Source organism: Ascaphus truei, chromosome 4 (genome assembly GCF_040206685.1).
Source record: "Ascaphus truei isolate aAscTru1 chromosome 4, aAscTru1.hap1, whole genome shotgun sequence".
NCBI classification, from domain to species: domain Eukaryota; kingdom Metazoa; phylum Chordata; class Amphibia; order Anura; family Ascaphidae; genus Ascaphus; species Ascaphus truei.
Genome location: NC_134486.1, coordinates 378,561,730 through 378,585,936, shown reverse-complemented (window position 1 = coordinate 378,585,936; position 24,207 = coordinate 378,561,730). Strand labels below are relative to the sequence as shown.

Sequence of the window (24,207 nt, the reverse complement as noted above, 5' to 3'; positions counted from 1 at the left end):
ATGTGTGTTTTTTTTTTGTTTTTTTTTAGCTCAACTGGTAGTCAAGTGTGATGTAATCTGTTATATTTACCCACTTTTTTACCCTCTGGCCTTAAGAGTAATGGAATTGTTTAAGTTTTCTATGAAGATAAAAGTGATTTTTTTCATTGATAACCTGCTGACCTTGGTGAATTGCAGGAAATGCTGAATCAATAGACTCGGGGAGACTCTGTTTTGAAGGCAGAGCTTAATGTAATGGGATTTATTTCTTTATTTATTTACCATAGCCTTCTATGAAGTGGGGCACGAGTTCTGCAAAATGTACCCAATCATGCAAAAATACAATGTATGATATATCTTTTTTTCGGGAACAATTAGACCAGCAATAAAATCCTGACCTCTGCTATGGATTTGGCTTCCTGTCTATGCTGTACTCCCTCCAATGTCTTTGTTGTACTGTTTCTGTCTCCTGTCTGGTCTCCTCTTTACTGTCTCCTGTCTCCTGTGGTACAGTAGGCTTTGTTATATCGAGAATATAACTGTGCTATGTGGTAGAAGGCGTATACACAAAGATGCCAAAATAGTGAGTTTGCATTAATTAGAAGATGTTTATGCATTGTGTTATTGCCAAAAGTCCGTAGTTCCAGAATCATAGGAGCCTCCTCCCAGATTGGACAAGAAGTGGGAGGGTGCTGTCTCTGAGAATTGCCTGCCATCCAACTTGGAGCCTTTTCTATTTACTATTAAAAAAAAAACTAGCGCAATTCAATAAAAATAAGATATTTAAAAATTTTGGCAGAAAAAATAGCAAAATTAACATTGAAAAAAAGGATTAAAAGCGCATACAGTATAAAACACCCCTAAAATTAAACAAAAACCCTCCGTCTTGGAATTGAATTGACTATTTTAAGCAGGCTTATGTAAGGGTTAAGTACTGTCCAATTTGTTGACTCTGCTTGTATATGCCTTTCACATTGATGTGTAAGTGATTAGCAGGTATTGTGTTGCTTACCCCAGCAGCGTGAAAAAGTTTGGCTACCTCCTATACAGTATGTGGACCAGCCAAAAACAAAACACCTGGAATATTTACCAGAACTTGACTCTTCAGAATTCATTGGATATACAGTAGATGCATTTCTGAAATGTGCGTAATTCGCTCATTTCAATGTAGTAACAAAGGAAGGAGAGGGAGTAGGTGGTACGATACCTTTTATTGGACCTACAAGTAGTTGATGTTTCAAGCTTAAGAACTTCTCAGAGTTCGGGTAGGACCCGATGAAGGACCCTGATAGGTTCGAAAGCTTGTAACATTAACTACGTTTTGGTCCAAAAAAAGGTATCATACCACCTACTCCCTCTCCCTCCTTTGTTACTACATAGAAGAAAGAACCAACACGGCTAGCCACCCTTCTTTGCTCATTTCAATTATCATTTTCAATTCATTTTAATTTTTGTTTTTGTTTTTTAGGGCTGCTTCTATCTAATGCAAAAAAATGTGTGGAAGAGTAATGATCAACTTAAAGTACCAGCTAAAAGACCAAAGAGTATAAATGAATATACAGGTAAACCCCGTTATAACGCGGTCCTTGGGGTCCACCCCGAGACCACCGCGTTAGTAACGGGGTCGTGCAAAAACAAAATGGCCGCCGCAAAAAAATTAGTTAGAACAGTGTTTCCCAAAGGCCTGAGTTCCTTTCCCCCCCGGCCAAAACCGCCACTCCCCGGCAGCATCGGCGCATCCCCCCCTCCCCCCCCCCGCAGCACCCTTCAAGCGTTAAAGCAGCAACAAGCGGATTCTTCCTGTGGCAATGTATTAGCATTATTTCTAACAGCAGCATAGCCAAATGAAAAATTATGAGCTATTCACGTTACCTCTTCACCTGCTATTCACCAAACTCCGATATCTGACAATGCAAATTGTTTATAATGTTGCTTTTTTCCTGATAAATCTACTGCTGCTTTTTGCCCCACATGTTCTATTCAGGAGACTGCTGTATAAGAACAAAGTATTTGTGTTTAAAATGTCGATTGGTAGAGGCATATTTTAACGTTAAGATGTCATTCCATGGAGTTCATTTTCTTATGTTTGACCAAAAAAACGTAGACTTACTTAGCAATCTGTTTGGAAGAATGTACTGATCTGTAAAACTTGATATGCTGTTGCTATGACATGTAACTGGCTTGTCTGTGTCTGCATATTTCTGTAAATGAAATATCACAAAATATTTTGCCCTGAAGGATAAATACTTTATTTTCTTCAACACTTTTTTTTTCTTCAGATTTCAGTGCATTTGACAATAATAATTACAATAATCATTTGTTTTATTTAGTGCTGGATATGTACACAGAACTATGCATAGGATTTTGTAGGTACAGTATAATGATTTCCTATCACGAAGAGCTGACAAAATAATATTTGGTGCCCAGGGCACAGGAGGATGTATAGTTTTTTTCCCTAAGGTCAAAGAGAACTGACATAGGAATTTGAACAGGGTTAAATCCCTTTAAAGGCGGTGATCTTATCATATAAGAACAAGAGAACTTGTATGAATTATCTCTCTGAACTGATCGGGGCTATTTATAAAGTCTATATCAGAGTACAAGAATCCAGAATTAATATGAGGCATGTTACTGTTTATATATTGCTACATTTCATGTAGGTTGTAAGACCTTTTAGCGGACCAATATTGAGTTCTTCATAGATCAAATTATATTCTACAGGGCTTTCCAAAACGTCATAGGTTTCTTCACGTGTTCTTGAATACACTTAGGAAACATAGGTTTCAGTTCTTTAAGGCAATTAGGAAACATAGGTTATTTTCTTCAAGTGAAGAAAGATACTAGGTTTTGAAGTCCTCATTATCCAACATTTTACTTTACAACGAATGGCATATCCAACGCTTTACAATGCAACCCTATGGGCTGTTTTTCGACGCCTGAATGCGTTATCCAACGCTCACCGCCACTGATTAACATGGGACTCACTTTACAACGGTTTCACTATCCAACGCTACTTCCAGAACGGATTCCGTTGGATAACCGAGGACTGCCTGTATACTATTTTTTCCTTCATCATGATCTCAAATGCTGGTTCAGTAAAAGATAACACCACATACTGTAACATCAAATCTGTTTTTATCCTTGAACCAATATGGCTACTAAAACATTGACCGACAAATTGCTACATGACATTGAAATTTCAAAATAAACCCCCGCGTATTTTCTGGGGTGCCTGTTATCTATTTCAATATGTCTGAACCGATGAAGGGAGATTGTAACATTGTGTTAGTCCAATAATAAGGTTTTGTAAATATCTTGATACATTTCGCTGTATTCATTATGAAACTGATAAAGCCCAAGAGTTTGACCAGTGTAGAGGTTGTACCATTTGGGCAGAATGAAATCCTTAGGGTTTAACAGATGATGTACCCATCTCACCCATATGAAATATTGTTCTTATTATTGCTATTATTTATTTATTGTTTACATCTTCTGCAGGTCAGTGCAATGGGACTGTGAAAGCCAATAACACATGTCATGATGAGATGTATCGCAGTCTACGTTTCTTCTCCTTTTCCTCTATTTGCCCCCCAAAAATCAGCCATACCTGATGTGGCAAGATAAAGGAAAAAGTGCTAACAATATTAAATGGATATCAAAAAAAAGTATCTACAAATTTAAATGTGTGAAATACAATGATAATCAAATTTGTGAATAAGTTAATACACAGTAAATGGGATGAAAATCCTGAAAATGCAGCCAAAGGGTTAAAGGGTTTGTGTCATATCAAGAAAAAAAGACTATGGTCTTGTGGCGCTAATTTTCAGGTGGAAAAGGGACAAAGACAAGACAAAAATGGGGGGACAGTGAGAAAAGGAGGTTTAATGACTCTTAATGTGCTAGGTGTGAAAATGTGTTTGGATGTGCAATCGTATGTAGAGTAAACTCCTAGCGGTATTAATTCTTAAACAGTATCTCAAAAACATATCCAATTTATTAAAAGATAATAAAATACAAATAAAATGGAACATTCAACCTCAAAGTCTTTGGTATATGCGCAAAACAGGTTGGCATATTGTGTAATGTCTTAAACTGATTCTCCGTTATTGCAGAGAGGATAGTTTCTATTGTATAGTATTACAATACTTTCAGAAATCCATTTTTGGTTGGAAAGTCTTGAATATCTGCCTTGAATAATTGATAAAGTGCAGAAAAAAGGGTTACAAATATTCGGCATGTAGCCGTTGTGTCAGCTTAGACAAATTGCCACTAGGCCAAGGTATTTCAATATTTCAAGTGTCCCTCTTTTTCCCATTCGCATCATTCTCTTGGTGTGGAAATAGGGAGACTGTGGTTGTGTGGTGTTACCTTTAATATTGTGCGGTCAGCACCCACTGGATAAGGTATCTCACAATGACTCCTTCCAGGCTTTCCCACAGCATACGTGGTCGGCTCTCTCAGCCTCTGTCTCCCAAAGAGTCGTCCGATAAACTTGTTAGTACAGCCTCAGCAAATCTTCGTCAGCTGGTAAGAAGGACCCCTTTGCTGGGGGATTCTCTTTCATTTGTACCAAAATTAAATAGTCCTATTAGTCCACAGGGCTTGTTTGCACCGTATGAAGGCAGTGTGGCGGCATTTTTTCACCTGTGAAGTGTGTGTATATTCAGTTTATTCTTTTTAACCCTCACCTATGGATGCCCTTCTTATACATTTTATCTGTTGGCATTACCTGTGAGAATGTACTTCGTTATTAGGTAGATGTTTTTACATATATCAATACAAGTGAAGTTTTAAGTTCAGTTACAGTTTGGTAGACCGTTATTTAACATGGGGGGGGGGTTGTGAACTGATTCAATAACGTAAGGATTTGGAGTGCTACAGATCGCACCTTCTCCTTCTTAGCTACGTACATATTATGACATCCCTGTGAGCATCACCACCATCCCATCAATTGTACTTAGAGGTGAATCATTGTTGGTTATGATCCTGTATACTGTATTTGACCTGATTTGATTTGTGGCCCAGCACCTATGGGAGGTCATTTTTATACATATTACAGTACTTATTTACTATGCGCCACCAAAGAGGCGGCTGAGACCAGGTAAGAGACTTAGAGGCCTCGTGCTTCCCCTGGCATTTAATTCAAATGCTTTGGGGAAGAGCGCGGAGGGAGGGGGGTGCCCCACAGTTTGCGCAGCCTTTTTCTATGTGATAAATGTGTGGGGTATTATGTATAGGTATAGGATACAGACAAGGCCTTCACATGTTGTGGGTACGTATAAATTCTATTTGTGGTCCAGGGGTCTATGTATCAAGGCAAAGGTGGAACAAATCTGGGGCAAAAAACTGCACCAGATGTTTTTAAAGAAAATAATCCTATTACTTTCAATGGGATTGATTTCTTTGTTATCTATGGTTCAGGTATTTTGCCCCAGAGTTGCACCACTTTTGCCTTGCTACATATGCCCGTAAGTGATTTGCCCAAGGTCACAAGGCAAGCTGGTACTGGGATTTGAACCGGTTTCCCCCTCTTCGAAGGTAAGTGACATTACAATTTAAAGTAGAAGCTCAGACAGTGGTAATCTGCCATATCTGTTCTTTGTTTCTTTTTTAACATTTAATGAAGCATGGAGGTGGTGCAGGTCTTAAAGCTCTCTTGCAGTTTTTCCTTGAGAAGCCCACCAGGGTTTAAAACGGCTGCCACCATCTTCTTGCCAATTAAACAGTCAACAGGCAAAATCAAGGTCAGGCACTTGAAGATTGACATGTATATGTCATCCATCAACCCATCTATAATGTTGCCAGTACCAAATGCCTTTCTTCCAAGAAAGTTGCTGGCATCTATTTTTACATAAGAAAAGTCCAAATGATAACAATATGAATAGGTGACGTCCAGTGGCAAGATAGGCCGTTGGCTCTTATAGATCTAGTATAAAAAAGTAAAACTAGGTGAGTTCTACTTGAAAGATGTTTCTTAAAGTGCAACTAATGTGTATGGTTTCTGCCAACCTGATGTTACTAAATTTGTTACAACCCTTAAGACTTTTATAAATAGCACAGAGCTTTTTCCATTTCAAATTTCATAGGAAGTTTATATCTCGGTGCCAAGTTAAGAGGCAGATTTTATATTGTTACAGTAAAGTCAAAAGCCTTGCTTACTTTTTAGCAACAAGTACCTACAGTAGTTACCATGTTTCTTCCTAATCTATTTTAGGTTTTGTTAAGTGTATGAAGTCCATAAACTGCATTTTAAATGGTATCACAGTAATGTTTTTCCCAATAATAACTGTTTGATATGTAACTGTTCTCCTATAGTTGGCAGTGAAATAGTGAGGCTTTGGCTTTTGTATAACCCACACACTGTTAAACCTAATTCTAAAGTGCTTAATACAAAACAGATCCTGCTATGGATACTGACTGCACTGTAACTATGTATTCGTCTTACTGGCCACATACAAAAACATTGGAGTAGAAATTAAATACTTGTGATTATTGATGAGAGAACAGCATCTGATACCAGACACCAGACTTAGGCCTCGGGCATGGTCCCGTGCTGAGGCGTGCTGCTGCTCGACAGTGAGCCCCTGCAGCCGCAATGAGAGCGGCTTTAGCAGGGGCTCGCGCACGCTTCCGCACGGTTGCGGATGCGTGTGTCTTAAGAAATCTTTCGTTTCGGCGCTCACGGGAGCGCAGGGCCGGTCATGTGAGCGGTTCGCCCAGTGAGGGCGAACCAGCTCCGTGACGTCACTGGCCCGCCCACGGACGGCGCGCGCTCTAAGGCCAGGGAAAGCATTGCTTTCCCTCAGCCTCAGCATGCCTCAGCACAGGCGAAGTGTATGGACTAAGCCTTAGGCATGTATGGCAGACCGGGTACTCTGATTGTAGGCCCACTTCCATTGTCAAGCTGGGGAGGTGCCATTGTTGAGAGGGGGAAGAGGATGGATGTGGTCCAGGTGTTGAGAGGGGGGGCGATAAGACATGGTTTCAAGCGGGAGGGTTTGACTGTCCCAATGTGGTTGTCTTGTGGGGGATAGAGCCGCAGTTGTTTATTGGGACAGTCAAACCCTGTCAGACACAGACATGGTTGGCACACTTTTTTTCGGCTGTCATCACTGAACAATCTCTTTATAGAGTCGTGATTCTTTTTCTGTCTTCTTTCTAATTCTTCCGTCTATGAATTTCAAGTCATCTCAACACGATCATCTGCTTTTGGATATTTCATTAAATGTAGTCCACAAATGATGAGTGCAAATCCAAAATCCCAGAAATTTGTGTGAGGAGTATAAAAGAAAAATAATATAGTGTAATATGCTCAGAAGATTAGAAAACAAAAATTAGATTAACAACAGTGCACTAATAGGCATTTTAAGGAGCAGATTCTTCTTGGAACCGGTTTTCAGTCAAATAAATTGACTAAGGATATGTAGAAAAAATGGATAACATATTGCGTAGTATGTTTAAAATATATTGATATACATTTAAGATGCTTCAGTTGCACTCGCATAGAGGCGGCCTCAATCTCCAGCGCATGCACAAATACCTCCACAGTACATACACATACAAAATGTCCAATGCACGTACAACAGCTGTACAATGCTCCTACAGCGCTTTATTTGTACACTTCAACCACTGTTGCTGTGATGTGTGTTGTGTGTGTTGTTGTCCCTGCACATACTGCATGAGGTACACAGGCAGTCTGCATGTTCATGGTCCCACGGTTCAACAAATTATCCGGCCGCTCCTCCTTCTCTTACCATGCACTCCACAACTGGAACAGTCTACCGGAGACTCTGACTGCCACTACCAGTCTACGTTCTTTCAAAACTAAAGCTGTCTCACATTTTAATCTGGTCTGTAACTGTTATATATTCTCTCTCTCTCTCTCTCTCTCTCTCTCTCTCTCTCTCTCGCTCTCTCGCTCTCTCGCTCTCTCGCTCTCTCGCTCTCTCGCTCTCTCGCTCTCTCTCTCTCGCTCTCTCTCGCTCTCTCGCTCTCTCTCTCTCTCTCTCTTTTGTTGTCACTCTTTTTACTCGCCATAACTTAACTAAGTATGGTATATATATCTTTAACTGTGCATGCAGTCTTGTATATAATGTACTGTATATCCCTTTTCACTTAATGTAACTATGTATTTGTAACCATGTATCTATCATTATAACTCTGTGCCCAGGACATACAGTACTGTACTTGAAAACAAGAGGTAACTCTCAATATATTACTTCCTGATAAAACCTTTTATAAATAAATAAGTACAACTATACAGCAACAGCCATCCATCTCGCAGAGTGAAGGAGATAGACATCAGGGGACCAGGCAGACATTCACTTTGCTTGTGGTAGGTTCTCCAGATATGAGTGCGCCAGACGGAGATTGAAAATCCGTTTGAATGGATCTGCGGGAGATAGTTCTACCAGATAACCCACAGTTGGTCCTGCATCACGCAAAGTTCTTACTTTACATTTTCTGACCATAACCTCCAATAGGCTGAGCGAGTGATGCTTGTTTCTTTTTTTGTTACTATTTTCAGAACACCTAAAAGTTATTTTCACATGGGCCCCTAATCTGGGACAGCAAATGGCCCCTAATATTCCAAATACTAAATCTCAGAAAACAAAACTTGGTTGCTTGGTTGGAATAAAAAAAACTACAGCAAAGAAAATGCCAGTGACTCTTTCAACTCCACAATGACCCTACTAGGTCTTAATGAAGGCTTTCTCGTCACTCCCTTTCTGGAATTCATTTTGACATAGTTGGACAATGTCAGCAATTTGGCAAATCATATCTCTGGTCTCATCAATCTTCACTGTCCATTCAAAAGAGAATAGTATCATAAACCTATGATAGTTTGAAAGGCATCATTTATATCAATCTGCTTTAACAGGTCTTAAGCAATTCGCCAACACTAGCCTGCTTCCAAGCTATCATTATGCAGTGATTATATACAGTACTTAAATATCATTCAGCCATCAGTGGATGTGCACAAACTAGGGTCCGTTTGCGGCCTCATGGCGACAAAAAAGCCGGACAATTATGGAGGTAGAAAAAAAAAAAAAGGAATATGCCATATCTTGTTGATTGAGAAGTTAAAAGCCCTTCCTAATGGCAAGGTATCAAAGCCCGAGAGTCTGGGGCCCATGGATAGTGAGAGGGATCCCCTAGGCTTCGATGCACAATCACTCACAGTTTTAACACACAGGTGCTCCCACACGAAGGAGCCCCAACCATCCCTGACAGCCAAAATTTCCTTGCTAGGGTTAGCATTAATGTTGCTGTTTTTGATGTAACCAAGCTGTAAATCCTTGCCAGACCTCCCTTACTGTTTGGTTGGAGATCAACTTGGAACATACCACTCAACACATTCTGTTTTATAACTATGCCCCCGAATTATACTTAAATCCCCCCCCTTTTTTTTGTCTTTCTGTAACCCCAATAAGCCCTATATGCCTGTGTTCAAATGTTTCCCTGCTCTTTTTTTCTGTAACCCTAAAACCTTGAAGAAATAAAGTTATGGGGGAAAAAAAAAAATATATATATATATATATAAAATCTTTTTTTTTTTGTGTGCCATTATGCTGTGTTGTAAAGGGAATTAAATTACCTTTTTCCGTTTTACTTTTATCGCGTTTTCCTTAATAGAAAAATATGATCTCTATCCAGGAAGACGTTCCTTGTGTTCTGCTTCCTCATCTAGTAAGATTGGATTATATTTTCTTTCTAAAAACATTTTCTTTAAAGTTCGGACTTTTATAAGAATGTTCTCTCTGGATAGTTTCTTCTGATACGTTGAAAGCATTCTAATGAATATTAAATTACATAGAAAAACGTAGAAAAAGCGGTTCTCAAACACAAGCTGTACCCAAATCTGAAACATTTTGCTGCTCAACATCTCTGGAACAGTTGGGGAGGAAAAAATAATTCTGCCGATGCTTTGAAGGTTGTTCACCGAGCTAAAAATAAACGATGGACAACTATTCATACTGTTGTGGGGCATCCGTATCTCCTGCTATACCAAATGTCCCAACTGGTCTCCATATGAACATATCTAAAATGGGCATGTGCCTTATTAATTACGTCAGAAAAATGTTCTTTGGTATGTGTTATGATTGTACATTCTCTTCAGTTGTCACATTTGACGAGTCCTTTTTCTAGTTGCTATGGAATTAAAACATGATCAGAACATGTCGTTCTGGAGGAGAAAATAGTTATTTGCTAATTTTTGCTATTTTGTTATTGTCCTTGAAAACTTTAAACAGTGTTGGATATTTGTTTAATTTTTTAGAAATAATTATGGAGCTAAACCCCATGAGCTATAAATAAATGTATTCACAAGCAATCCATAAGTAAAATCTCAAAGCTCTTAACAATGGCAACTTTTATATAAATTATGTAGTGCACTTTTCCCCACCCTATGGGAGATATGGCGGCTACTGTGTGTGTGGTGCGTTACCTGTGGCTCACAGGAGACCTGAACCTCCGCGTCTGGGAGCCTGGGTGTACCTAATCCGACTGGTGACGGCGCCTCCACCTGCAAGGGATCCCAACTTGGTGGGAAGAGCCCCTTACAGGAACAATAATAATAATACACACAAGCATATAATAACAACCTTTCCTAGACACACTATAGCAGTTCCCAGTACCACACAGTATTATAGTCCCCAACCTGATACCACAAGTGAGTGTCCCCAAAATACATTGGGTGCCAGGCACCAATACCCTGATGTCCCTTTTCCCAATGTCAAGGCCCACCCAAACGTAGGAGATAGAGCTATCCCGTGAAGTGTTGGTGCACTTAGTGGGGTACCTGCCCGGGGCATCCAGCACCCGGGTGATGCAGAATAACAATAGGATCCGTCTGATCCAATGTTGTCGTCGTCGTCGTCGGCGATGGCGTCCGCCTCCGCGTGGGGTGAATTCCGGCGTGGATATCACCAGAGTCTCTTGCAACGGATGTGGTGTGGTCCAACGCCAGGGAAAGCACCTGCTTTCCCTCAGCCTCCGCGCGCCTCCGCACGGCTGCAGTCTCTATGGACTCAGCCTAAGGGGCCTTCCCTAAAGTAACCACAAGTTACTGTGAGTCGGGATCTAGCTGGCGCCTAAGGGGGAATGCACTAGGCCTAGTCTCAGAGCCACTGGCTCTGATACACTACCTACTTGGTCCAGCTCCCTCTTCTGACTGGCCCTGGTGCGCCAAATGTATCAATAGCAGTGCAGGGGGAATACGGTACTGTAGCTCTATTGGCTGTGCTTATTCACATGTCCGACGGCCCCAGTGCATGCTGGGTGTTGTAGTTCCCCTGCAGAGTGCTTGCTGCAATGGTCGCCGCTTGCAAGGCCTGCTGCGCATGCGCGAGGAGTAGCAAGATGGTCGCCGCACTGGGAAACCTGTCTGCGCATGTGTCCTGCGCATGCGCGACATTAGCAAAATGGCGGCGCCCTGCAAGGGGAGCCGCTGGCAAAATCGCCTCTCCTAGCTGCCGCTGGCACCGCTCACCCCCCGCAACACTTCCGCACCCGCCGGATGCATCCGCCGCCGCAGCGGAGGTAAAGGTGCTTACTGGGGTCCAGTCCAGTAAAGGTGTTATAATTATGTAATGTAATATTTCAGTATATAACAATATTTATATTTATGGAAATTAAACAGTGATATTACCTGCAGCTTGTTCTCCAGAAATCATTCTTTATTTGCTACGCTATAATGTGGTTGCTCATTCATCTAGTAAATGAGTGTTCAGTTACTTTTTGCCTAGGCTTAGGATCCAGGGCAGGAAGGGAGCAGTATCGTCAGGAACACCCAGAAAGAAATACAAAAATAATCATGGTGCAGTACATAAAATAAATGTGCCATCCATCCGACACCGGACGAGGGGGCACCCTCGAGGAGGGATAGTGAGTGGAGTGGAGGACTTTCTTCATCTGCCGAGCCGTTTACTCTACTGCCTAAAGAAAACCCTTATGTGAATGTGCTCATGTAATACATTGTGAGTACATTTCTTACACGTTTCCCTGATAAAATTTGGTGTTATCTGGTAAAACACTATTGTTTCCTTTCATCTCTGTATGATTGCATATGCCTGATTGGGAGTTGAAGCCTATGTGAAAACACCATCCTGCCTGCCACCAGCCTTTACTGATGTATGCTGTTGTATGCTGCGGTCCTAAGCTGAGGTGCCCAAAGACTCAACTTTAAAACAAACCCGCTATTTTGAATCTTACATTTTGTAAGTAGGTTATCCACAAGAGCCAAGTTTTATAGTTGGATTCACATTTATTTTATGTACTGCACCATGATTATTTTTGTATTTCTTTCTGGGTGTTCCTGACGATACTGCTCCCTTCCTGCCCTGGATCCTAAACTGTTGTAAGGGAATCAGTGCATATTCCCTGGAAGGTCGAGATTTTTTCAGATTCACCAACTTTTATATTATTTGATCACATTTATAGCTGTCAAGCGCCTTTCCAAGTCACTGGGTTTTACTTTTTGCCTAGGCAACATTGCATACTAAGAATGCATTTGAACTATTCCCTCACTGAACCTGTCCCTTTATAGATGTAGCCCTTTATTTATTTTTGATTTTGGAATATGCATATGACCTGTGATTATAAGATCTATGTATTAAGATAAAAGTAGGTATATTGCTATAAATTTGTGATTTAGAACATGTCTGAATTAAGGTTAGTTTACCACAATACTTTGCATACTTTTGTTACATTAGCATCAGGTATCCATGTTGGGATGGGTTAAGTGAGCGGTAGCAAGAGTTACGTTTTTGAAGCACATACAATAGTGAGTATCAGTTTGTATCACAGCAGTGTTTGGCAGTTGTTCTTTAAGTTCTGTTGCACTGCTGTTGGAATACTACTTACTTAAGGGCTCTAGAAGGTTAACTGCAGGTATAGCTACAGTATATCGCCTCTATCCATTGCATGGGGTAGATGACTTGGCAGAACCTAGCCACACCCACCTTCTAGAAGGTGCCTAGTGATGTTACTAAATACTGTAGAATGTTATACCCCTCTCCTAGTAGTCATAGTGGCTAGTAATATCATTACTAGATATATACAGTGGCGAGAAAGCGTTTGTGAACCTCTTAGGATTTTCACATATTTCAAACCTAAAATGTTATTAGATCTTAATCCAAATCCTAATAATACAAAATATACCTTGATCAAATAAATGACAAAAAACATCATATTTTTTCAACATGTATTTATCCACAAATGATTCAACATTGAATACAGGCATACCCCGGTTTAAGTACACTCACTTTAAGTACACTCGCGAGTAAGTACATCTCGCTCAACAGGCAAACGGCAGCTCGCGCATGCGCCTGTCATCACGTCCTGAACAGCAATACTGGCTCCCTACCTGTACCGAAGCTGTGTGCAAGCGGGGAGACTATAGAGCCTGTTACACATGTGTTATTTACATCAGTTATGCACGTATATGACGATTGCAGTACAGTGCATGCATCGATAAGTGGGAAAAAGGTAGTGCTTCACTTTAAGTACATTTTCGCTTTACATACATGCTCCGGTCCCATTGCGTACGTTAATGCGGGGTATGCCTGTATCCATGTGTGAAAAAGTAAGTGAACCTTTAGATTCAGTACTGTGCTGGTGGCACCTCCTTGAGTAGCACTGACTTCAAGTAAGCGCTTCCTATAACTGCTGGTCAGTCCCTTACATCGGTTTTGAGTAATTTTGGCCCATTCCTCCTTACAAAACTGCTCCAACTCGGTGATATTTGAGGACTTCGTTGCATAGACCGCTCTTGCTTCAGGTCATGCCAGAACATTTCAATGAGGTTTAGGTCATTCTAAAACGTGGAAGTTCTTCTTCTGCAGACCTTCTTTTTTAGATCTGCTTGTATGTTTAGGATCATTGTCTTGCTACATGACACACTTTCGGTTCAGCCTCATTTTACGGATGGATGACTTGACATTCTCCTCTTTTGATACAATGCAGAATTCATGATTGTGTCAATGATGGCAAGCCATCCAAGTCCTGAGGCAGCAAAGCAGCCCAAAACCATCACACTCCCACCCCTATGCTTGACGGTTGGGATGAGGTTCTTCTGTTCGAACGCAATGTTTGTTTAAATAATGTTTATCATTGAGGCCAAAAAGTAACTTTGACTTATCTGTCCAGAGAACATTGTTCCAGAAGTCTTGTGGATCATGTATGTGCTCTTTGGTGAACTTCAGATGGGCAGAAATGTTGTTTTTAGAAAGCAGTGACTATTCTTCAATGAACACCATTCCTGTTCAGTCTTTTTCTGATAGTTGAGTCATGAACACTCACATTAGCCAAGGTGAGAGTGGCCTACAGATCCTTGGATGTTACTCTGGGGATCTTTGTGACTTCCTGGATGATTTGCCGGTTTGTTCTTGGAGAGATTTTGGTAGGACGTCTGCTCGTGGGTAGAGTAACTGTGGTCTTGAACTTTCTCCATTTTTCTGACAGTGGATTGGTGGAGCCCCAAATCCTTATCAATGATTTTTTAAGACACACAAGAAAGACAGACAGTTTTTGAGTGCATTGAAGAGGGACGTAGGGAGATCCTGTGATTTCCCTTCTTTCTTGTGTGTCATGAATATTACCTTCTCTTTTTGCACCAACTGTGTATACATAATATACACAGGTGAGCGGTTTACCCTTATGTTGTGTATTCAATGATTTTTTTTAACCCTTTTTAGACCGATGAGCATCAATAACTACTTTTCTGAGGTCCTCAAAGATTTCTTTTGATCGTGGCATGACGTGTTTCCACACACCTGTATGGTGAAACCAAAGTCACAAAGTTTCTGATCTTTATGGTGGGGCTTCTCAAACTCTTCCCTAAAGAGCTACCTGATTATTTAATCACATGATTCTAATTTTCTCCTTTAATTTAGCTGATAAAAACAGGGATTAATTTACTTTTGCACATACCCTGACTCTTAAGTACTCATTGTTTGTATAATTCATACAGCATTTTGTTTCAAAATACATGGAATAGTTTAATATAAATCTTATTGGATATTTAAGAAAAGACTGCTTTTGATTCAAGAAGGTTGTTATGGAAGAACTAAAGAATTTCCGTAATTATCATTGGGGTTTACAAGCTTTTTCTCACCACTCTATATATTGGGGATGGAATATCTAATTTAAGATCACAGGAGACAAAGATGGGGGATCTCGTTGTACATGATGTATGACCTTTTGTCTGTAACTACATGTTTTAGTGTTATGGTCACTTTGTTGTTTTCCAGATAGGGAAGTGTCACTCCTAAAGATAGTGCCCCTCTATATGATTCTGAACATGTTCCACCCACATGAGGGGACGGATAGATACTCCAAAGCAGGTTCCTTAAGTAAGGTCCTTGGAGTATCACCTTAGAATTTCTATGGGCAAAGAATCTCCTTGGTTCTGTCAGAGGTGATAGGGTGTGATCCCTCATACAAGAGACCGCTCTGCCTATGGATCCCAGTGGAGGTGGGAACAGCCATTATTCAAGCAATGGAGTGCCACTTTACAGTACTGCAAAGTGCAAGCGGTGTGCCTTTTAGTGGGGAAGCTTCCTGAGTACTCCTAAGGAAAATGTTTGTATGTGTTCCTGTAAATGAATCTAAAAGAAAAGTTTCTGGTGCCCTTCTCATTACTTGCCATACCAGCCCTGCACAAACGCCAGCACCCTGAGGATAAGGTAATAAAAATGCTGAACTACACCTTCAGGGTCGCCGACAGCTTTCCCGGCGCACAGGCCTAGAGTTTTCAACACTCCCCTCTCAACTCCCCCAGCATCTTGGTGGCCTTGCAAGCCCCACCACCCTCTTTTACACCACCTTGCTCTTACCCCCCTGTTTTCATCCCCCTCTCCAAATGCATTTCTCTCCCCCCCTCTCTCATTCTTCCTCACTGCTACACCCACTCTCTCCTCTCACACTATCCCCCCCACCACCTCTGCTATCACTCAATGACCACCATCCCCTCCATCTCCCCTCCTCGCACTTATTCCCCTCTGAATATTTAGTGTTTATAACACGCACACACAATTCCACACAAATCCCCCCACAATACTTTAACCCCCCTACGTGTGCACACTACAATAACCCCCCCCCCACCCACGTAATACAATATCCCCCCACACAATACAATGCCCCCTAACACACACACCTCTTAGCTTGGGCTGGTATTTCTCAGATCTGTGGTGCTGCGTGAACGCGGAAGCTAGGCCCGACATGCGGGCGCAGCTTCCAGTGCGCATCGGAGGGGAAGAGGCAGGCCACAGGCCCCGCAAGAGGGAGGTGTCTACAACAGCTTGGGAGAACTGGGGCTCAGCAGCAATCGGAGGCCCAGCTGAAGTAGGTCTGAGCCCAACTTCCAGTGCCGATCAGGCACCCCGCGGCCACCAAGCCAGGACAGTTGTCCCCGCTCTCACCCCTGTCGGCTACCCTGAACACCTGAAGAGACATTGAATCACTTTGGTGTGACCCTCTTCTGTGTGCCGGGGGGAGGAAGAGGTGTTACAGTTGCAATAATGCCAAATGGGGCTTTATCACACAGAAACTCCTATTCACGTCAGTTGTGGTCTTCGCGCAATAACTCCCCACCTGCTCTTCGCCTGAGTCACTGATGGAGCCTCCTGTGCTGAAGTAGGATATCTCGAATACTACCTGTCTGTTGGTGGCCCTTGAGGACTGGAGTTGGCCATTCCTGCTCTATTTGATGCTATAATTTGATGAAGATCATAAAGTGTAGTCACCATAACTAAATTCAAACATTAACCTCGGAAACCCCAGAGAGTAGAAAACTGTAAATTCTCCTAATATGGGTATTATCATTCCTGCTATAGCTGCAAGTGAATGTATTGTAAGATCTGTAAATGTAAGTTTCATATGGTTCGTGGTAGGATTTCATGTCTGTAAAGTCATGGAGCAGTTTGGTTCCAGCTTGGGTATTGTATTATGATTGATGGTAGTGTTACTGGCTACATTATGACCTATGTACATGGGGTACTATTACATTAGATACCATTAGGCGCAGGGAGAAATTAAAGTGAGTGCGTATTTTATGACATAGCAATGCTTTGTAAATGTGGCTTTTTGTCTTCGTTGGGCTAACTCCATTAGGTGTCGCTACCAGTAATGTTGAATAGGACCTTTTGTATCAAGCATTTCTAAGAATAATTACTGTAGGATGTCAAGGGTTCCTTATTTTCCTCATATTTTCTATTTCTTTCTACCTATGTAGGACAAAAAAGATAAAGAAACCAGCACTGACAAACAAGATTGAAGATTCCAAGAAGAAACCCAAGGCTAGTCCAGCTCTTTTTGATGATGAAGTAGATCCCGAAAAAGATTTGTTCGAGCCAATGAACAATTTCTCGTCCAGCGCTAAAAAATCATTTTTGGCATCAGGTGGTAAGCACAGTTTGGGTAAAACAGTAGAGGTTTACTTGTTTTAGTTAGTTATTGTTATCCTATAGTTAACTTTAATATGTCAACGCATTTCCCATATAAAAACTTCAATAAAATTGTGAGCACAATTGTTTGTAAATTATTATTCATTTATTTCTGTATATGAAACTTCTGGTTTTATTGAGAAGGGATCTTCTGGAATAACACCACATAGTAGTGTATATGTTATAGTCTTCCCTGGAAATAGTCGAACATTAGCTTCAAGGCAGACATGATGATACTCCTGTGATGTAAAGACTATGGTCAACATGTACTCCGCGGTGCTATGCAAGAAGATACCTGTCCACAGAAGACACCTTACAGCCTGATCACTTGAATAAATATGGACCTATACGGGAAACCCTAATATCTTCTGCAGTGTGATTTCTACCAGGAAAAGTGTGTGATTAAATAAATGGGGTCATTTAAAAGCTGGGAATGAAATGACATGGCCGAGTAGTGCTGCTATCGGGCGGGCCGTCTTATTACTGGATTTATAGATCCCTACATATTTCCTCCACAGACATAAAATTATTTGAAGATCAAGACCTTGGAGGGACTGTGAAGTTAGGTGATTCACTGCTACTACCGACTGCCTGCAACAGTGATCATCTGTTCAAGCCATGCTATGAAGAGGCTACTGAGCTATTCAGGTATGGGTTGATATTTCTACAGCGTGCAGAAACGGGGGCTTTAAAGAGTTAGATATGCTTTAATTCAAGTTATCATATTATGGTTTTAGTCTTTACGAAGTAGTTTGCTAAATAAAAACCTCAACCATCCCATAAACGGCAAGTATTTAGCCATTCAGTGTTAGAGGGACCAGAAAAACACACACAAATCATACATGAATAATTCTTCCAGAACTCAAGAGGTAAATTCACTTTCCTTCCTTATTTTTGCTGAATGCTCTGGTTTTACCATGTAACTCTGTACAGAGGAAAACTGCATTCTTTAGACTAAAAACTTCTGAACCAAAATTCCAAAGTGTGTTAGCATATTTAACGTGCCATTAACATAATTTAGCATGTATGTATGTCTTTATTTATATAGCGCCATTAATATACATAGTGCTTCACAGTAGTAATACATGTGACAATCATATAAATAACAAATAATACAAATAACAGAACATGGGAATAAGTGCATCAGACATGAAAATTAACATTTAGGAAGAGGAGACCCTGCTCCGAAGAGCTTACAATCTAATTGTTAGGTAGGAAGAATGTACAGAGACAGTAGGAGGGCATTCTGGTAAGTGCGTCTGCAGGGGGCCAAGCTTTATGTATGAGGTGTATAGTATCAGCCATGGAGCTACTCATATGCTGCGTTAAGCAAGTGTGTTTTAATGTGAGTCTTAAGGGTGGATAGAGAGGGTGCTAGTCGGGTATTGAGGGGAAGGGCATTCCAGAGGTGTGGGCAGTCAGTGAGAAAGGTTTAAGCCGGGAGAGGGCTTTAGATACAAAGGGGTAGAGAGAAGACATCCTTGAGCGGAACGCAAGAGTCGGGATGGTGCATAGCGAGATATTAGGGCTGAGATTTAAGGAGGGGCAGAAGAGTGTAAAGCTTTAAAAGTGAGGAGAATTGAGTGTGAGATGCGGGATTTGATTGGAAGCCAGGAGATGGATTTCAACAGGAGAGACGCTGAGACAGATTTAGGAAAGAGTAGACTGATTCTGGCAGCAGTGTTTATGGCGTATCTTTGTAATATTGCGGAGGAAAAAGCTACAGATTTTAAATACGTTTTGAATGTGAGAGGAGAGTGTGACCCATAGGGCTTGCGCTACTGGGTGTATGACAGAACTACCAACCGTAATGTGGAAGGAGGTAGTGGGGCCAGGTTTGGGATGAAATATGAGGAGCTCTGTTTTTGACATGTTGAGTTTAAGTAGGCGGAGGGCCATCCAGGATGATATCGCAGAGGGACATTCCGAGACTTTGGTCTGTACAGCAGGTGTAAGGTCAGGGGTTGAGATGTAAATTTGTGAGACGTCAGCATAGAGGTGATATTTGAACCCAAGAGATGTGATTAGGTCACCGAGAGAGTGTGTACAGATAAAAGAGGAGATGTCACAGGACAGAGCCCTGCGGTACCCCCACAGAGATCGAAGGAGGAGACTTTAGCAAAAGACACTGAAAGTACGATGTGAGCGGTAAGAGGAGATCCAGGATAGAGCTTTGTTACGAATACCAAGAGTATGGAGAATGTGAAGGAGGAGAGGGTGGTCCATGGTATCAAATGCTGCAGAAAGATCGAGTTATATGATCAGAGTGTAATGACCTCTGTCTTTGGCAGAATGGAGGTCATTAGTTATTTAAAGGGGTTGGCACCAGAAGGAGCAGAAGTTGCATGTGGGAGGCGAGGACGAGAGCATGTAGAAATAAGACAGGGACCAGGATTGGGAGATATATCCCCAGAAGCAAGGAGGAGCAGCATGGAAAGGAGAATGTGTGAGGATGATTTGTAGGGGTGTGTTTTAGTGCAGGGGGTATAGCTGTGTGGTGTCGGAGGGCGCAGGTAAGAAAAGAGTTCATGTGAACTGAGAAATGGTGAAAGAAGGAGAGATGGAGATATAGATATAGACATAGAGTTGGACATACTGAGGCTGGTAGAAAGAAGTGCGTAATTTGAGAAGTGAGGTCATAGCAAATATAAATAGTAAAGGCAGCATCACAGTGCTGAGATGTGCATTCTGGGATAGATAATAGCCTCCTTTCTAACGTAGTTCAAATGCAGAAATCAGGGCCAGTAGGTGTTGTCCACTTGTTCACTCCTGTGTATGTTGACTAGTACCATAGTCACTAAAGAAAATAACAGTGTTAATAATAGTTTACTCCCGATAAAAAGGTAGGCATTCGTTTTTACTTTGAGAATGTATATTGGATGCAAGCAAGCTAATTGGGTCATAAAACATGTTCATCCCAGATTCGTTGAGCAGAGGAATGCTTAACACTGGCAAATAACGCTATATTATTTAAGAACTACTTAAGTTTGCACATATCCACTACAGGTACTGCACATGTATTGGTCTTAGCAAGCGCAAGATCAAACCCTAACCCACTATATTGTATGTATGCCATCACATTTGAAGTTATGATGGGTGAAAAAGGCAACAAGAAACCTCCACCGTGTATGTGTGTGTGTGTGTGTGTATGTATATATATATGTATATATATATATATATATATATATATATATATATATATATATATATATATATATATATATATGTCATTTGGTGTGCTTTTGGATTTGTGATCTAATGTATACAGCAAGCGACAAAAAGGCTCCAATGTTACATCCAATATGACTAATTATTTAGCACATTACCATGTATTGTATCTATATAGTTTCTTCATAAATATGGGTCATATAGTTAAATCCTTCGGCCAAAATATTTTAAGCCTACAACCACGTCACGGTAAACCCATTTCAGTAGGTCTTGCTGCTTAAGCGACATACCAGAAGCGTCCCGCTAAGTAGATTCTTGTCCCTGATCCAAAAAAGTCTTTCTCGGGCATTGAAGCAGCCAAATGAACTTTGAGTTATAGGAACACGTTTTGGTACAAAAAATGACCAACGCCTTTATCTTATCTTGTGTGGTCTTTGTAGGTATGTGTTGGAAATATCCGTCGGGCACAATATTATCACATTATGTTATAAAAAAACATTTTTAAAAAGCTCTATTGTCTGTATCATGGGAACAGCTTCATTAGAAAAATCAAAGAAAAGAACACTCAAGTCAAAACAGTAGAGCACTTAAGAAACTGAATGAGCACAATATTATTTATCTAATATTCCTAACATTCATTTTCTGTGAACTGAGAAAAGCATCTTGAAATATATAGCCGTGTGACGCATATTGTAAGCAGTTTAGCATTTTTTTAATTCCTTGACTGACATTCTGTTTTGTCAGATATAATTCTGCTGATATACAACTTTAATTAATATCCATATAATATACAAAGAACAGATGTGTCCAGTGTCCCTGCTTCTTTTAGTCTGTTAATATCTACTGGCATATGCAATATTTATATGTGGTGACTTGCTAAACTAACCCTGCAAAGTTATGCATTGTTTCAGAAGGTGCAGTCTGTCCCTAATAGTTTTCTAAATAAACAAAGGAAATTAAATCATTCCTACAATTTTCACAACTGTGGCCCATATTCTCTAAGTGGAGCTATTCCATCTGACAACTTCTGGTGCCACAAGGAACCCATGCATGTAAATCTATTTATTTGTATTTATTTATTTATAAAATGTTTTACCAGGAAATAATACATTGAGAGTTACCTCTCGTTGTCAAGTATGTCCTGGGCACAGAGTTATGATGACAAATACATGGTTACATTGAGTGACCAGGGTTATACATTATGTATAAAGATATTGCAGGAACAGTTTAACATATTTTGGGGCCTATGCACTAAACGCCCCTCCAAAAATCGCCAGGCTGTTTAAATCAGCAGTTTTGACAGCGTTGCTATCACGGTATGCAGAAAGCCCAGAATACCTGTGATAGCAACATTTGCAAAACTGGCGAGCAGCCGGCGACGTGATGATCGCCCCTCTGAGAAGGGCTCACCCAGCGATTTCTTTCTGCTGCAGAGAGAGCCGCCTCTCCCTGCGCAAATCTCGACATAGATCAAAAGTTTTTAATATAAAATGTAATGCAAGTGTATTGTAGCAGGGGGTCTCCGGAGCAGAACCTCGTTGAGTTGAGGTCCAAGGACCCCCTGCTTCCCGAGATAAAGGCACCGTTATAGGGTGCCAGTATCTCCTATGCATTTTATTCCCATGGTCACGGTGATACGCGGCACAACATTCATTCGGCCAGTAGATGCAGCAATGCCACCTTAAGTATAGAGTCAAATACTACATTCAGATGCTTAACACTTACATGTTTACATAGTCATAAGGGTAGCTTCACATGTTAACATTGATTACATCATGTTCATTTGTTGCGTTACATTTAAAAAAACGATGTTCTAAATGTATCATTGTAGTAAATACATCACTTTACACAACTAGTATCTGTGTCACTGTGTGCTGTTTATTGTTCTTGCAGGGTTCAAGAAGATTTGGAGAAATTGTTGGAGCTAGGTGTGAAGCCGAAGAATAAACCAAAGCCAAAGATACCAGAAAAACCAAGATTGCCTAAAAAGTCCAATAACTCAGATGATCCTTTAGGTCTACGTTCTCAGCAAAGAGAACCCAACATACAAGCCATGGATGAGACAGACATTCTCCAATACATTCAAGAAAATGAACCAGCGGGCAGTGATTCGCTGAGTCTCTTTTGAAGGAACAATGTTTATATTGCTGTATATGAAGTGCCCTTTAAATTAATCCCATATAGAGGAACATTTTTCCAACTGTATAATTAGAACTTGATTTCTTAAATATGGTACGTTTTGGAAAGTTATTGGCAGTATTTAAGGTTATATGTTGTGTGACCAATTTAATATCTATTAGTAACAAAGTAATACAAATTGCATCGTCAGGGAAGGCATTGTAGCAATCGTTGCGCTATAATGTCATTGGTCCAGGCTTCTTTCCTGAACAGGTCCACACTTATTATAAGCTTGTGTACTTTCCAATATCCTGGAGAGTTAACTAAAGTTGAAGTCTTCTTTACGAGGGTTACTGTTCCTCTTTTATACCTCTTATGTATACTCTATTGACTTAATTAATGAAGCCATCACAACACGCATCACACTTCTCTTTTTCTTTAAAGTCCTTAATGATGAAGAATATACGTGCATATATATATCCATATATATATGTGTCTATATATATATATATATATATATATATATATATATATATATATATATATATGTCTATACATATCTATATATTCATAGACATACACACACACTTGTTTATTTCCTCTAGTTTCTGTGGCAATTACTAGCTGTCATTTGAATGCATCCCTGTGAAAAAGTGGCATAAAGATAACGAACATAGTGTGTATTAACGCAGCAGTCCGTGCTCATCGTCATTTTTTGGGCATATTATTTTTTCACTCTAAGAGATCTCTTCAGAAATCTGATGCTCTGTTCAGGAGATATACATTTTTTTTAAATATTAAAGTCTCCAGAAGATGACAAAATGAAGCTCTCCCCAGAGCCCAGTGCACTCTAAAGGTTAACATGGGAACCTCAGGTTAACACAAAACACGAAATCTATTTTTAATATGTATTAAAAAGGGCAATATACTAACATTTTAGGAGTTAAAAACTCATATACAGTAGGCTTCAAGGGTGGATTGCTGCTTGAAAAGGCCCTAAAAACAATACCAGTTATGTGGTGTATATTGCGCATGAAGTAACCTATGTAAATCTGTACAAAGAAATTGCTAATAAAAAAAAATATTATGCTTAAGATGCCTTTTCCCAGGAATCTAATTCTTTACTGTATATATCGATTAAAGTTTGAACCATTTAAAATTATTATTTTTTGCTTTCATCAGTTGCGTTGTATCATTCCGTACATTGAGTGCCTGAACTGCACTGGTATCTTGTTTGAGTTCAGTTATATGAAATCTGAAATGGAAAGAAAGATCATGGCATGGTGGCAGTAGTGTAGTGACGATGTTGGGTGAGTGGACATGATATGTGAGGCATACAGACATGCTGCTGTCATATCCTTATTGGCTTTTTTTTAACTTCAGAAACTGAGAGGGCAAAGAAAATCTTCTCGGTTACTACCAATAAAGTCAATCTTGCTTCCTTTATCTCTGATATCCTACTGTGAATGTGACTTCCTTAGTCACACACTGGTTGATT

The 24,207-nt window shown here is 40.4% G+C and overlaps 1 protein-coding gene across 2 annotated transcripts in view; it reads left to right on the top strand.

Moving 5' to 3' along the window:
* Positions 1-23,871, top strand: part of HS1BP3 (HCLS1 binding protein 3) — a 143,201-nt gene extending 119,330 nt beyond the window's left edge. For both annotated transcript variants that reach the window (XM_075598444.1, XM_075598445.1), the window contains exons 5-7: positions 17,213-17,382; positions 17,942-18,071; positions 22,485-23,871. In XM_075598444.1, the coding sequence (XP_075454559.1) occupies positions 17,213-17,382; positions 17,942-18,071; positions 22,485-22,719 (535 nt within the window). In that variant the 3' untranslated portion in view covers positions 22,720-23,871. The remainder of the gene's footprint in view (positions 1-17,212; positions 17,383-17,941; positions 18,072-22,484) is intronic.
* Positions 23,872-24,207: the final 336 nt, after the last annotated feature.